The 16,491-nt window shown below is 40.6% G+C and overlaps 1 protein-coding gene and 1 pseudogene across 1 annotated transcript; one reads left to right on the top strand and one right to left on the bottom strand.

Moving 5' to 3' along the window:
* Nucleotides 1-13,796: 13,796 nt before the first annotated feature.
* LOC147433709 (large ribosomal subunit protein eL19y-like) lies at nucleotides 13,797-14,355 on the bottom strand. The gene is made up of 2 exons (XM_086489782.1): nucleotides 13,980-14,355; nucleotides 13,797-13,831 (listed from the first exon to the last, which is right to left on the bottom strand). The coding sequence occupies exons 1-2, from the start codon at nucleotides 14,353-14,355 to the stop codon at nucleotides 13,797-13,799; spliced, it is 411 nt and encodes a 136-aa protein (XP_086345908.1).
* Nucleotides 14,356-14,655: 300 nt separating this feature from the next.
* On the top strand, nucleotides 14,656-16,247 carry LOC147433708 (expansin-A2 pseudogene; annotated as a pseudogene).
* The last annotated feature ends 244 nt before the right edge of the window (nucleotides 16,248-16,491 follow it).

The raw sequence follows: 16,491 nt of genomic DNA, 5'->3' as shown, positions 1-16,491 counted from the left end.
AAAAGACAATGTAACCAGTGGAGGTGACTACGTCACCCCACTTAATAGCATAGTCAGCGGCAGTGACTAGGATGTATCGGTCTGAACTATCATGTTACCCAACCCCGAGACATTGCCAAGCATCCGTGTATTGAATGGCATGAATGAACCTTTGTAAAATATGTGTAGATATTTTTCTAGGGAAAGAGGGCTAGAGAACAAGGAGGCCCCATCAAATTTGTTAAACCCTCAAAAGTTGATTTGTGCAATGGAGAGGACTCTTATAATGGACATTGTGTGTGAAATTTAATCAAGTCTTTGGAGAGGTCACTTACCGCATGAGTTGTGCCTCTTCCATTCCATTGTCCTATTCCTTTGATTCTTTAAACTCATTGTGCACCTCTTCTTTTGCATCAATGGCTTCTTCTTCCTCTATATCCTCCACTTCAACTCCATCTTTTAGGAGCTATCCTTCATCTAATTGAGTTGCTATGCTTCTTGAGACTATGCAGACCACAATTGTAGGTGTTTCCTCAATAGAATCTTTTGTTGTTAAGACCTCAAAAGGAAGCGGAGTAGCAGAGGAGGAGGGGCCAATGGTTGATGCTAGTATGTGAATCATGGTGTTGCAAGGTGGAGAGAAAGAACAAGCCACATAGAGAAAGTCAAAAATAAGAGGAACCAATTGAGTAAAAGAGGGGGATACATAGAGAGGCTTGTGTGAGGGAGATATTTAAAGAGAGGGTGGGATGCATGATTTTGGGTGGGCAATGTTTTTAAGGCATTGAATTTTTGTGTTAGATTTCAATTCCTTTTATCCAGCTGGATTGGTTTATCAACTCTTAAATTTTTTTTCTTGTATAGATCAATAAGTAGTGGGTTGGTTGGGTTGTTCATTAGGTTGGAAAATTCATTTTTTGTGTGGTCAATCGACAGGTAGATGGTGGCGGCAAGTCGATTAAGTGTGGGAAAAGGTGGTACAATTGGGAGAGGGAAGTTGGTTGAGGGTGGGAAAGTTGGTTGAGGTTGGGGAAGGGAGGTTGGTTGAGGATACAAAAGTAGGTTGCATAGGAAGAGGGAGTTTGATTGAGGGTTGGGAAGTAGGTTGGGTGAGGCTACAAGAAAGAGGTTGGTTGACTAGAGAGAGTGAGCCGCATAAAGAGAGGAAGTGAGTGGGTTTCAGCTTCTAGAGAAAGAGTGAGTGGGGTGTTTGGCTTCTAGAGAATGTGTGAGTGGGTGTGAGGCTTCTAAAGAGACACTAAGCAAGTTTTTTGGGTTTTCAAAGAGAGAGTGAGTCGGGTGTGTGACTTCTAGAGAGAGTAAGAAAGCCAATTGAGTTTTGAAGTCCCTCGCGATGATGCTAATGTTAGCGGGTCACTGTGATGGACGTCTATAGCATAGCTATCTGGCACTAACATAATGTCAATACTCAGGGAAGTGACTTGTATGGGACACGAAGACTCTTTGAGGTTGTCAATTTCAAGAAGTGAACCTAACAAGATAACAAAACAACTCAAAAAGAAAATCAATCACTCAATGATCAGAAAAATGTGCTTATGTCCTCTCTCACTTCTCTAGGTCATCACACCATTTTGGCACTCAAACGGACTCAAAATGCAACGAAACTTTAGGAGGAGGTCTAAGACACCTAGGGGTACTATCCTACCAACTCTGGTTCCAATAAGAAAAGGTACCAAAATTACAATCTATCATGAAAAAGGTCAACAAAACTGCAATAGGTCAGTCGAAGAGGGTCGCCCTATGGTCTAGGAACACTCTCCTATGATCAAAACGACAAAAAATAATGATTTAAGCCCTCAAATTTGCAATTAAGTCTCATAGAGGTGTAGTCGCGAAGCACAACAAAACTGACAATGCGTACACTTAAACAAAAGAGCAAGAAAAGAGGGATACAATGCAAGTTTTAAAACTAAAAATGGATTACCCACCAATCATTAGTTGCGATGATTACAAGTTGGAGCAGCTTTGTAGCTTGAGCGTATGTACAACATAACTTTTTTCTTCTTCCAAAAATAAGCCTCCTTCTACATTAAAGTTATTGACCTTTATACCTAGGGCTTTCTAAATGTCCAATGGCCAACTCACATGGACGTTTACAATTGTCATGATAGAATTACAACTCAGGGAATTGACTTGATACTCTAGAATCAAGATTTACATAGAGTATTACTACACTAGCTTGCAAAAATAATAGAGTACAAATGTGGTGTCCGAATATGTGCTCGGCCAAGAGGGCACCCATTTGGTCAGTCCGCTAACATTCCCCCCTTCCTAGCTCGTGTCGTCCCTTGACATGACCATGTGCGATCTTGTTGCTAGTGTTGTCTTCATCTTTTTCTTTAACGTTGATCTTTAGCTTGGTAGTATTTTTTCGTGGATGAGGCTCCCCCTTCCTTGAGTGCTTCATATATTTTGTGGGTTTTTGATGCATAATTGGACTTCAATTTTTGAGGAACCTTTGCATTTTGTTGCGCATTTGTCTTGTTGTAGCCAGTTTTGGCCGCCATGAAGATAGAGTTTAATGTGTGCCTTTGTCTTTGACTTGCAATACTTCACTCTTTAGCACTTTGGAGCTCCTTATGTTTTGTCGTTGAGAGCTCGCTTCCTGAAATTCTCAATGTTTGTCCATACGGTCTTTGTATGCCATTCTACATTCTGATTGTGTTTGATGAAGCTTTGTCGTTGTCCCATTTTTCTATCGAGCTTTGTTGTTGTCCTGGAATATAAGAGATGCTCTTGATAAGTATGTTGGAATATACAGCTCTTTCTCCATTTCCTTATTTTTGATGTAGAAGGAATATATACAAGAAGATGATGTGTTTCTAGATTAGGGTCTAAAACCTGGATGACCAAAGGGAAAAACCCCAGTGGGAAAAAAGTGCCTTTGGTATACGCTCTTATTGCAGTTGAGCATTTGGACTTGACGTATCTGTCATGCAATGTGAGTGTGTGAGAGAAACAAAGGAAGAGTGCCTAGTGCAAGTGCCAATTATGAGATGCTCTATATGTATATGAAAAATTTATCAAACAAAACCATGCAGGGTAAGAGATGGAGTTGATGGGTGCATTGTAACATTTAACGCTCTAGTAACTTATATGTAGCAGAAAATAGCATAACATAGTGATCATTTCATTAGAATAGATTCCTAATGAGCATAACAAGAGTGCTTGGATGGAGAGAGCAACAAAAAGCATAACACCTAGTTAGATAGGCATAAAAAATACTTCAAAAAGAGAGAGAAATTAAGCTATTGAAAATAGTTGAGGACCGGAATTACATGGAGCCCGTCCCCCCTCCAAAGGCTTTGTATTATAGGTTCTCCCATCAAGGGAGACATTTTACAATACAATACTTTGTGTTCCTTCAATAACTTGTTGGTGCAATGAAGATGGAAGATTCAAGCACCAAGCTCACACTTATAAAACACAGCATCAATTCCCTCACGATCTCAGACCCAAGACCTCACACACCTTTGAAGATGGTGAGAGCTAGCGGGGTATGAGAGTAGATCGAGAGGAAGAATGAGTATCTTACGAGAAAGAAGTATGTATCCTCACATAATCAATCATAATAGCTTAGCATAGCTTAGTAATTAGCATGGTAAAGATGAGCATGCATTGGAGCTTTTGGCTCTTGGTTGGATTTGCATCACAAAGCCAAGAGTTGTTGGTGTAGGCCTCCCTTCTCACAAGCTTGGAGTAGATGATGAGCTTTCCATTAAAGCTTGAGAAGGAGATAGTCTTCTTTACTCCACACATGAGATTGTGTGAGTGTGTGTGAGATAATGCCTTGCCAAAATCAGCCCCCTCTCTCTGTTGGTCGACCCCACTTGCTTTTTACTCATCCTGGCCTCCTATTGGACCCTGCAATGCTTAGCCAATGATAGTTAAGAAGCATAAGTGATATCCTTGTGACATGTGTCCCCCTTTCCCCTTTTGTGAGAGCTTTATGTATTTATTTAATGTAATTAAACTCTCATTGGACCCCTTAGTCTTCTGGCCAATAGGAATCAGGCAAGCCATTGGGCTACTGAATGCTCATTGGACCCCTTGGGAGAATGTTTAATATTCTTCTAGAGAGCTTAATTTCTATTGGTTCTTTTATCAAGAGATTTTAAATGAATTAAACTAAATGTACTCTAGACTAATTCTCATCGGTCCACTTCTTTGGTCATCCAATAGGATTTGAATGCACCTTGGGGGATAACTGGGCTAGGGAGCTGGCATGTGTCCCCTATTCCCTTTGTGTAAAGGGAGCTTGCTAGTGTGTGTGAGTGTGTGTTTATCTCTCATCCCCTACTAAAAGGGCTCACCCCCACCAAGATAGGGATGTGGGAAGACTTTTGAGTCTTCCCACAAGCATCCAATATTTCCTAGGTTTTGACCATTGGACCTTACCTTTGAATTTTGAAACCTTACCATTTTGGAAGTCTTAATGGGCTGAACCTTAGGGTCTTTGAAGCCCATTGTTGCACATTTCTCTTTTGCAGATGGCCCCCCTTTTGGATCCCTATTGTGACCGGTCTGCCAACCTAACCAATACTCTAGCTTTTTCTCCCCCCCTAGTACTTTCCCATATAAATGATCAGTTTAACATGAGAAAATCTTTAGGAAAATTAGAAATGATTTATTATGACATTACGTCTCTCTTGATATCATAGTCGTCCTCCACTATGGGGTAGAGAAGATAAAGGCTGTTCATTAGTCCTTTTTCTAGCGGGTAGAGGATCTCTATCTTACCCTACGACATCATTCCAGAATGGATGACTAATCCATTTGGCGCTTGAGAGCCTAAGCTGCCGCAAGCATGTTTGCGCATTAGTCCTATCAATCTTCCATAATAGAGTAACAAGATCTACTTGGTGTTTTGGAAGACATCGTCTCCGCAAACTTGATCATAATCATGCATACTTCTTAACATTGTGCACAATAAAGAAAAAGAGAGTCTTATAAGACAAAAAATTTGTTCATTGTAAACATTTATACATTTGCTTACGCTAAAGAAGCATTGTAAGCATTGACAAGGTTTATCCTTTAATTGTATGCCTTGCATCCATCTAGCATCTTCAAAAGGATAGTTCTTAACTTAATAATACCATCGAATAATCTTACCACCTCTCAATACCTTGTCTTCATGTCGGAGAATGGACTCGGGCTACGACACCTCTTCTTGGTCCTTAATCTTCGGTAAGTCTTCAATAGTTGGTTCTTGAGGTGGATTTCCTTTGTAAGGATTTAATAGGCTCACATGGAAAGCATTGTGAATGAGCCAATGACTCGGAAACTTAAGTTGATAGGCCATCTCATTGATTGGTCTAAGAATCTGGAAGGGACCATAGTACCTTTTTTCTAATTTAGCATAGTACTTTTGGTGTCCCGTAGGATTCTTGCCTGCTGTGTGCCTTAATTGAGCCTTGGGAAATTTAAGCAAAAGCATTCAAGCTCCTGTACCCATGGCTTGAATATCATTAACTGTAAGCAATAGAAGAGATAGTCTTTCAACACCAAAATAGTTTTGTCTCTTGTCAAGCTTCTAATAGTGGTTAAGGCATAGGCAATCCCCGTAGGACTCCACTATTAAGACCATAGCTCTCGACGGTGATGCCCCATTATCTGCACGAAGCAGGTGCACTGCAAGGCTGGAAAATCCCTATTCTACTTACTCAATTGCAATTAATAATACCAACCATTTATAGTTAGCTTGAGGACCTCCCTTCTTGAGCAATAAAAGAGAAACCTTGTGCTCTGATACCAATGTAACATTTAATGCTCTAGAAACTTGTGTGTAGCGGAAAATAGCATAGACATAGTGAGCATTTCATTAGAATAGATTCCTAATGAGCATAGCAAGAGTGCTTGAATGGAGAGAGCAACAAAAAGAATAACACCTACTTAGATAGGCATAAATAATTCAAAAGAGAGATAAATTAAGCTGTTGACAAGAGTTGAGGACCGGATTTACATGGATCCGGTCCCCCCTCCAAAAGGATTTGTATTATAGGTTTCCCCCATCAAGGGAGACATTTTACAATACAATACTTTGTGTTCCTTCAATAACTCTTTGGTGCAATGAAGATGGAAGCTTCAAGCACCAAGCTCACACTTATAAAACACAACATCAATTCTCTCACAGTCTCAGACCCAAGACCTCACACACCTTCAAAGATGGTGAGAGCTAGCGGGGTATGAGAGTAGATCGAGAGGAAGAATGAGTATTCTTACAAGAAAGAAGTATGTCTTATCACATAATCACTCATAGTAGCTTAGCATAGCTTAGTAATAAGCATGGTAGAGGAGATGAGCATGCATTGGATCTTGGCTCTTGGTTGGATTTTCATCACAAAGCCAAGAGTTGTTGGTGTACGCCTCCCTTCTCAAAAGCTTGGAGTAGATGATGAGATTTCCATTAAAGCTTGAGAAGGAGATATTCTTCTTTACTCCACACATGAGATTTTGTGAGTGTGTGTGTGTGTGATAATTCCTTGCCAAAATCATCCCCCTCTCCCTCTTGATTGACCCCTCTTGCTTTTTACGCATGCTGGCATCCTATTGGACACTTCAATGCTTAGCCAATGATAGCTAATAAGGATAAGTGATAGCCTTGTGACAGGTGTCCCCCTTTCCCCTTTTGTGAGAGCTTTAGGTATTTAATTAATGCAATTAAACTCTCATTGGACCCCTTAGTCTTCTGGCCAATAGGAATCAGACAAGCCATTGGGCTACTGAATGCTCCTTGGACCCCTTGGGAGACTGTCCAATAGTCTTCTAAAGAGCTTAATTTCTAACGGTTCTTTTATCAATTGTTTTTAAATGAATTAAACTAAATGTACTCTAGCCTAATTCTCATTGGTCCACCTCTATGGCCATCCAATAGGATTTGAATGCACCTTCGAGGCAACTGGGCTAGGGAGCTGACATATGTCCCCTATTCCCTTTGTGTAAAGGAAGCTTGCTAGAGAAGTGTGTGTGTGTGTGTGTGTGTGTGTTTCTCTCTCATCCCCTACTAAAAGGGCCTGCCCCCTCCAAGATAAGGATGTGTGAAGACTTTTGAGACTTCCCACAAGAATCCAATATTTTCTAGGTTTTGACCATTGGACCTTACCTTTGAATTTTGGAACCTTACCATTTTGGACGTCTTAATGGGTTGAACCTTAGGGTCTTTGAAGCTTATTGTTGCACATTGCTCTATTGCAAATGGCCCCCCTTTTGGATCCCTATTTTCCCTCCTTTGAATCCCTACTGTGACTTGTGATACTGGTCTACCAGCCTAACCAATATTCTAGCTTTTTCTCCCCTGGTACTTCCCCATATTAAATGATCAATTTAACAGGAAAAAATCATTTAGGAGAATTAGATATTAGTTATTATGACATTACCTCTCTCTTGATATCATAGTCGTCCTTCACTATGGGCTAGAGAAGATAAAGCCTATTCATTAGTCCTTTTTCATAGCCCAAGTCTTGTACCATTTTGAGGTGACCCGTGAATGGTCTGCCCAATATTATATCAACATTTTTGCTCTTGTCAAAGTTCATTATGGAAAAGGTGTGCTCATACTCAATGCCACACAAATATACAATGATTTGTTCTAACATTCCTATTGGTCTCTCCATATATCCATCCGCTAATTGCAGTTTCATTTTAAGTTTTCCTAAGAGTAGGCTTTCCCTATTTTTCCCACATCCCCTTGGTGGTTGCAATGGCAATTCTTGCCCTACTATCTAATATTGCTACCGTCTTTACTTCTTTGTACTCCATAGGTAAGGCCGTGTTTCCTTCCTTGCCCTCGCAATAATCACCCACCTTATTTGACTGATACTTGTTTTTCTTGTGGTTTCTTAGGCAAAGTTTTATCGATGTTTTCATGTGCAAGTTTGTCATGTGAAGGGATTTTTAACCCCATCTTTTTCATTTTTTTCATTTGGCCCCATAGATGCGGTCTAATTTTAAGCAACTCTACAAGAATAATAGTGCATTGTACAAGAGGTGACATCACTTTGTGTAAGCTTTTGGTATCCATCACCTTTGGTGTGGCTTTCCACTGAGAAGGTATCACTCTAACCTCACATTTGGTTTCGAGTTCTCCTATGAAAGATAACAAAGTCTGTAGAGAGTGGGGTTTACTCTGTTCACATGTGACAGACCCGAAATCCCCATATAGAGATTGTATGTCTCCTTGGGAAAATTTGTGATTCATATTTATCTCAGGGATAGGTGCCAAATGTAAAGTAGCACTAGCATATTTTTGGTTTCTAATCAACTCCCATAAGGATTGTGGCCACGGTTCTTCTACCTCCGGGATAGGCATCACTCCTTGTGAGTCCACCCCGTCTGTGGTATTGGCTACTTCCCTTGTATCTAAAGGTGCCTCAACTTCCTAGTCTTCCTTGTATCTATTTACAACACCTTGGTTATCCATTTCTTGGATTCTTTTGTGGATTACCACCTCCATTTTTGGAGCATCTGGAACATGTGGTTATACAAGAGCTTGGGCCGCTTGGATGAGCTCCTTGCACATTTGAAACCTATCTTTTTTAGACCCTCGATGAGGATACATCATCCATCTATGCTCTTGGGTTTAATTGGTTTTTAGCGTGGCTTCATAGGCCTTCCAAATTTTGTCTAAGTGCTCCTTCACTTTCTCGATCAAGATCAAACCAACTGAGTGAGTCTTTGACTCTTTAGGCCCCTTTGCATTTTTCTTGCTTTCTTACTCGTGTTTAAGTTGTTCTTTTATTTTATGCAGCTTTATTTCTAAATTTGTTTTTTCTTGCAGTCTTTTTGCTTTCATTTTATCCCGTTTGGCTTTCCACAATTTTCTTCCAGTTCTCACCAATATGTTTTTTATTTATGTTTGAGGTGGCAATGTGGGTTCCTCAGTGATTGCGTTTTTGGCAGCTTCTTGAGCTTGAGCTTGAGTCATCACCTTTGAAGGAATTGTGGGTTCTACCTCAGATCCACTTGACAAAGGCATTACACCTACAACATTCATTGTTGCTTTCCCCTTGTAGTCTGGATTCTTAGCACAATGTTGGAGTAGATGGTCTCTTCCACAACGTTCACAAAATCCAAAGATTTCTATTTGTTGACCCTTGTTTGGACAAACTCGTGCCAAATGGTCACCTCTACATTCAAAGCATGGACCTTCTTTTTTCATAGCTGGTGATCGAGCCAATGGTTGTTCTTGCATGGTAAGAAAACCATACTCTTGATTGATTGTGAACATGAGCGTATTTGGATCCATAGAGTACCGGTTTTTTGTGGGTTGTGGCACATGCCTTGGCTGAGTGTACTTGACTACTACTCTATCGTCATCTAGAAGAGGTGGTTTTTTCCCTAGCATACATTGTGGCTTTAACTGAGCGTTACACCATGGGGTGGGATGATCCCCTCCACAAGTCTCACATCTCCTCAATTGAGTTTGTCGTACATTCAAGTTTTGTATGTAGACTTTGTTTATCCCTCTAATCACCTCTTCAACCACTTGATCAAAGCTCTACACCGTAGCAATTTGAATACCTTTATTTGTTGTAGATTCACTCTTTAGAGAAGAGGCACTACTAGTCATGTTATCTTCATCTTTAGTCACCTGTCTGTAGGCTTTGCAATTGTCAACTAGATATAGAACTTCTCTAGTGACTTAGTTGAACATCGTTCATCCTTTCAAATGTAGGTCCGAGAGTCTAATTTCTCAAGCCCTCAATGAAAAGAGCTGATAATCTCTCATCTTGTGGCAACTCTCTCACATGGCATCTGTTTATGTAATGTTTGAAGCGAAGCAGAGCTTCCTTCACTTTTTCATTCTTTTTCTATTTGAAAGTGTAGATCTGTGACAACGTGTTGTGCTTGATTCCCCTTTTCTATAACTCCTCTATGAATTCTTGCAAGAGTTGTGCCATGTTGGGAAAACCATCTCTATTAAGTGGCTGGTGGAACCAAGTCAAGGTTGTTCCTTCCAAGATCATTTTTGGATGAAAGTAAGTAGAGATCAAAGTACCCATGTATGTGTATCATTATAATTCAATTGGATTGACAAGTTTGTACTCACGTCCATACTTATCTACCATAAAAACTTGCATTCCGTGGGCATCTGTATACAGGAATGCATAGAGGTTCTTATGGGTGGTCAACTCTCTACCATTGGGTTCTACACACTTGTAGAAGATATATCAATCCCCGTTTGTGAATGTATATAAGCCATCATGAGCGTAATCCATTAGAACTCTCACGGATTTGTTGTTTTTGATGAATCTCACGTTCAGTTTGTTGATTAGAGGATGCCTCTCCTCTAGGTACTCTCTGAGGAATCTCAAATCTCGAGCGAGATTTTATGAGCAATCCCTAAAAAAAGCAAGTGTGGCCAAGGCACACTATACAAAACAAAAACCAAACAAGATTTTTTAGGTGACTTCAAGCACAACAAAAGAAAACAAAAAAGTCTATCTTTGAGAAAAAATGCAATAAAAACAGCTTCCTGTTGACATTTTTGCATGACTAATTGGTGCGGAGCATATAAGAGGGCATGTACAAGGGTTCTGTGAACAAAAACTACAATTATATAAACTTGGACTTTATACGCGTATAAAGTCTCAAGGGGCATTTGGAGACCACAACTAAAAAATCTAACTGCACCACTGTGTTTAGAAGGGGGGTTTTGCCCCCAGTATACACTGAAACTAGAGTTTTGGCCAACTCTTGACACCCAAAAGGCAAAAGAACACCTTATTGGAGAATTTGGGAATTTCCTAATTCCCACTTTTGAATTGGGGTGAAGTTTTGACCATGAGAACATGAGTTGTTGCCATTTTTTGTCACAAATGTGATGATTTCTATGCATAAAAGTCCATTATTACTGACAATGAATTATATTCAAAAGTAGTAGACCTACCCAACAAGAAGGAAATGCAATCATATAAAGTCAAAAATCCTAAATTCTCACACATATCATGGTCCTATAGTGGAATAAACTTTGTATGTTTTAGAGTTCACATATATAAATCAAACCTTCTCATTGGTTAGCTCCAATGCTATAGCACTTTGATAAATTTACATAAATCATTTCAAGCCTTTACTAGAAAATTGCACCACAAACTATTTACTTGGAATATCACATGTTATAGAATGCATACTAGGTCCTGAAGATGTGCAAATACCACTACCTATAAATTTGGGTGACAGCTTCCTTTGCACTAGGTCTCTATTCTAGAAGGTATACTTTGATAGCCACAAGAACAACTTCTTATAGTAGTTGGTTTTCAAAAGTCAAAGATAAAAAGGGTACTTAGCCAATCAAGTTGATATTTATACAATATTTATATGACCTTACTTCAGTATATATATGATGACTAAAGTTGTATGGTATTACATGATAAAACATTTCAAAGAAAAACTTGAACACGAAGTATCTAGATGCCTTGAGATATACCACTATTGTGAAACTTGAATCCTCAAAAGTTTATTGTCTGCTTTATTCGTAAGATATGATCCCATATTTTTAAACCTTTTGTTACTTTCCCTTCAAAAATACCCCTTGTTGTATTCTCTACAAATATATGGTCACCAAAAAAAGTCTTAATACATGATAGAGTCAGTGTTTGATGTCAAACTCTAAGTTGAAGCACTCACAAATCACTCTTGAAATCCAAGATACACTTTTACAAGAAAAGGATCAATGAGTATATTTTCTCCATAATAATGGTGGTGTTTAGAAACACCAAGAGAATATCCTCTAAAAATCCAAAGTAGAGAGTGCCTAAAACATTCGTTACTTTATGTTGCAAACATGTGAAAAGATTACATCTAATTTTAATGGTAAAATGACCACAAATTTTTGACAGAAAAAACCCTTGGTAGAATGTTTCCTTTGATGGGCTAGAACAATTGGAACCCATACAATGGCATGTTGATATTCCTCTTCTTGGAACTAGTTGCCTTTAGATATTAGAAGCTCATTTCTACCACCATTGATCCTTGTTGGAAATAGTGGCACCATGATTTATATGGATATAAATCTCATATTCCTACCTCCCTACATGTAGGACCACGAGACGTACACTAACAGAGTAAGGTTGTTGGCACTCAAGAGAATCTCATGAATAAGGAGAGTCTGGGAGCTTGAGATTCTCTTCACTTTTTCTTCTTCTTCTTCTACACTCTCTTGCTCTTAGCTCTACCTCAAGTTATTGTGGGTTGATGTACGATAACATTACTATGCATTTTAAGTTACTCTAGAGAAAACGGTGGAAACTTGAAAATAATTCTATTATTGCAATGAGGCTATTTTTTAAAGAAAATTCACATCATGGTATATATTAAATTTTGGATCACACCATCATAGGTAGCCTTCTAGCAGTGGGGGGAGTTAGTGGTGTTTTCAAAGGTGGTGGCGACAAACGTGTCAAGGGAGGTGGCAATGGTGGGGGATTATAAAGAGTGCTTTGATAGAAGAGTACACAAGGTTGATAAAGCTATGAACAATTTTCTTATGGCAACTTTGTCCACATGCTAGTTCTCTTTCACCTACCCATATCAATAGAAACCTAGGTTTAGTGTAATTCCACCTACAAATTTTGAGATTTATCTTCAAATTCAAAATAGAAGGTGAATAAACTTACACACTTTATAAAAATTTAGTGTAAAAACCTTCTCTTATATTTTCCATGTTTATATGAGCACAACTCAAAGTTCCTAGACTGCTCGAGGTTCCTAGTGTACTGAGTTGTCTGTCATGCCTCAACCTAGATTACTCACCCAAGGTGTGATGCCCATATGTTGAATACACTTCTTAGAGCCGTGGTGTATGATTGTCATTGTACTCCTTTGAAATTATCTTCCTAATACACTTAGCCCTCCGTTTTTGTTTGCAGTTTATCTACTGTTTGGGAGTTGTATGTTCATCAATGCCTCATAGAAATTCCAATGGATGGTAGTCTAGCATTGCATCTATCCTTTTGCAGAATGATGTGGCCCAAGACCCAAGAATCGGTCCTTAGAACCCCATAAGGTAGCCCCCTCTCTTAGGGGTATGGGAAGTTGATTGTGCTACAATAAACATCATTGTGCCACGTTGAGACAACTGTGTTGGCTAGGAAAGGTAAATCTCAGGGTCCCTAATCATTGACAAATTTGGTTTTGAAGGAATAGGAAACTCACAATAGATGAGGCAAGAGGTATAAACAAAACCCTTCAAAAAATCTCTTTGAAAGAAACGCGAACTCTTTCACGTACAGGTAGGGACCAGTGCTCGAACAAAACTTTGTTCTCAGAACTTGACAAACCTACCTAGTATGAGAATTTTAGCAAGTGTGATAACACTAAACCTAAGTTTTTTTATTCAACCCCTCTTCCTCTCTTTCTCTCTCCTCGCTTTCTCTAAATCTATTTAAAAATAAAGTCTCTGCTGACAGAGCTTGCGCCAACGTGGATGGATAGGGGCAGCAAAAGGAGACCTCCAGAGAGGCGCAACTGCTAAATCGCACTTCTCTCTCTCTCCTCGTTGGCTAGATCTTTAAGGTCTCTTGGGATAGTTTTTTACGATGTTAAAACTCTCTTCTTCTTCTTATTTTTCCTTTCGAAAACAACATAAAGGACATAGTAACAGTCTTGACAACAATAACAAATAGTCAAAGAAAGAGATGGGGGAAAATTGCAAAATGCAAACCCTTATAGGCTTTGCAATAGTCATGCTTTCAAGAGTAAAGCAAAAACTGTATCTCATTTTACACAAGCTGAAAGGTCCAAGGTTTCTATTTAAGTACTATCAAGTCACAGCTCTTGGATCAATCTTGCTATACCGCTCAGTGCTTGGACTTCTCGGTGGCCTTAGGAGCAGCTGCATGGATGCTTCAGTATCAATCCCTGTGCCAAGCGCTCTTCCCTCCTAGCAATTTTTCACTCCCTGATAGATTTTTCCTTAGCTCTCTGGTCTTCAAACGGATCAAACAGTGTGGGAGACTTCTCAGCTTTAGCCTTGTGAATACTCTCCATGAGCACACGCTTATTTTTGAACACATTAATCTTGACCTTCATATACATATCATGGTACATATGTTTGTCAATCTTCTTAGCCTCCCAGTACTTTCTCAGCAACCGATGAAGCACTCGCATCCGCCTCAACCAGATACCTTTAGAGGGTAGCCTAGCCTCCCTAGTACCCCGCCTCTTACCATATCTTGAATGACGGCCTTTCCTTTTAGCCTTCAAAGCACGCTTTGCTCTTGCGCGTGAGTGTATCTTGGTCGGTTTTTGAATCACAAAGCCATCCTTGACCAACTTTTTGATACTTTGCCTTGAATTGGCCATAGAGATTTCATTGACCTCATTGGGATCGAGCCAGACATTGATACCGACCTCCATACGACAAAACCACCAAGAATTGTAGCACCCTTAGCAACTCCATGTGAGCATCCGACCAACCTGGGCCTCCTTTCCCCTTGCACTTGGCATGGAGCACGCCTCTGAGCAGAGTGCTCCCTCGTAGCTCTTGCTTATGTCACCAACAAGCTAAGTACAATTTGATAACAAGGCCAACAGTGAAGGTCTAAAATGGCCTCCCTATACACATGGGACTCAAGGATAATAAATAGCAAAGCTACACAAAATAAATAGAAAAGGCACATCTTATATATCTATATTAAAATAAGAGGATATGTTGCCATGTGGCAGCAATCCCCTGCAAGAGCTGTAACCAGCTCTCAACAGCCACAAAGGTGGAATCGAGTGAGCAACCAATGTGGAATTCTGTGAGCAGTGATTGGGCAGCGATCGCTTTAGAACGTGGGCAAGAAGACCACTACCTCAACACTCACAAATGGCTTGCCATGTGGGCATTGGCATGCAAGAGTGTGGCAAGCTTTCTTGAGGTAATCTTTCTTAAATTACGGGCGTGCACATGGTAGTCAAGAGCAAAACCCCGCAGCCCAAGAGCTCAGACGCTTCAAATTCCTCCAACTCCCTTTGCTCCGTTCAGGATCTCCTCAAGCGATTGGTGCTCCAATCCGTGGTTGCAAACGCTCAAGCCTCTCAAGCTGTAAGGCCCTAAGCCTGATTACTTAAAAGTGCATGTGTGCATATGTGTGTGTGTGAGAGAGAGAGATCAACCCTGCAGTTCCACCTACGTCCTCAGCCAGCTCCCTTTCTCTAACAATGTTACGAGCTATATTGGTAGTGCTGCTCATCCAGGTCAACAACAAGCAATCAAGAGAGAGAAGTGATCAAGCATGTAGCTTTGCCTACACCCCTAGCCAACTCCCTTTCTCTAACAACATTGGTGCTACTCAGCCAGGTCGACAACAACTAGGTCATCACCCTCGAGTCAATGCCCACTCACGAAACCCTAATGGGACAAAGTGTACGATCTTCTTCTTCTTCTTCTTCTTCTTCTTCTTCTTCTTCTTCTTCTTCTTCTTCTTCTCCTCCTCCCTCTCTCTCTCTCTCTCTCTCTCTCTCTCTCTCTCTCTCTCTCTCTCTCTCTCTCTCTCTCTCTCTCTCTCTCTCTCTCTCTCTCTCTCTCTCTCTCTCTCTCTCAGTCAAAAAGAAACTCTCTGAAGAGCACGATTTTCTCTTTGACCAAGTGAGAGAGAGAGAAAGGTCTAGAATGGTACTGAGAAATTTCCATGATGCTATAACAGGCTGTTGGCGATGCGGACGACAGAGGGCAAATAAATAAACGTCAAAGTGGACATGAGGGTAGAAAAGCTTATGATGGTGCAGCTGTGGTGCTTGATTCAAGATCCAGTGTGATGCATTGTCAGACGTTGAGTGGTGCACTGTTGAAGAATTAGTGACGGTCAGAGCCACCAATCTGTGTCCTCCCAACAATGCCCTGCCCAACAATGCGGGTGGTTGGTGCAACCCACCTCTCCAGCACTTCGACATGGCGTAGCCAACATTTGAGAAGATTGGAGTGTACAAGGGTGGAATTGTGCCTATGGAGTACGGCCGGGTCTCTGTGCCAAGAAGGGTGGAATCCACTTCACCATGAATGGTCATGCCTACTTCAATCTGGTGCTCAGTACAAATGTGGGAGGAGTGGGTGATGTGCACTTCGTCTCTATCAAGGGCTCGTGCACAGGATGGAAAGCAATGACCAGAAACTAGGGCCAGAATTGGAAGAGCAATGTGTGGTTGGACGGCCAGAGCCTCTCCTTCCAGGTCACCACCAACGACGGCCGCACCCTCACCTCCTACAACGTTGATCTTGTGGATGGAAATTCGGCCAAACCTTCAGCGGCGGCGAGCAAATCTAGCTTCAATATTTGGTTGCCCAAATTAGTAGGCTAGCTACTTCATTTTGGATTGGGAGCGCACCAGTATTCTACAGTACACTCTATTATATATACTGATGGGGGACCTGTGCTAACATCTCATCCCCATCTGATGAGCTGAGGTTGCACCCAATTATGTTTACCCAAGGGCTGTCCGCAAGCCAGATTGTTCAATGTGATAAAGCCATCCCTCTAGGCAGACATCTCAATGTCGAAGGAAAGGCAT

This window comes from Adiantum capillus-veneris, chromosome 19 (assembly GCF_014529385.1).
Source record: "Adiantum capillus-veneris isolate H3 chromosome 19, ASM1452938v2, whole genome shotgun sequence".
NCBI classification, from domain to species: Eukaryota; Viridiplantae; Streptophyta; class Polypodiopsida; order Polypodiales; family Pteridaceae; genus Adiantum; species Adiantum capillus-veneris.
The sequence above is the reverse complement of the archived record's forward strand: the minus strand, read 5'-3'. Positions and strand labels throughout refer to the sequence as shown.

What these genes read in the sequence shown, in the direction of transcription:
- LOC147433709 (XM_086489782.1), bottom strand. Translation starts at nt 14,355, where the DNA reads ATGGAGGTCGGTATCAATGTCTGGCTCGATCCCAATGAGGTCAATGAA. An exon ending in TAAGCGTGTGCTCATGGAGA is followed by an intron (nt 13,832 to 13,979) that starts GTATTCACAAGG and finishes GCATCCATGCAG; the next exon opens with CTGCTCCTAAGGCCACCGAG.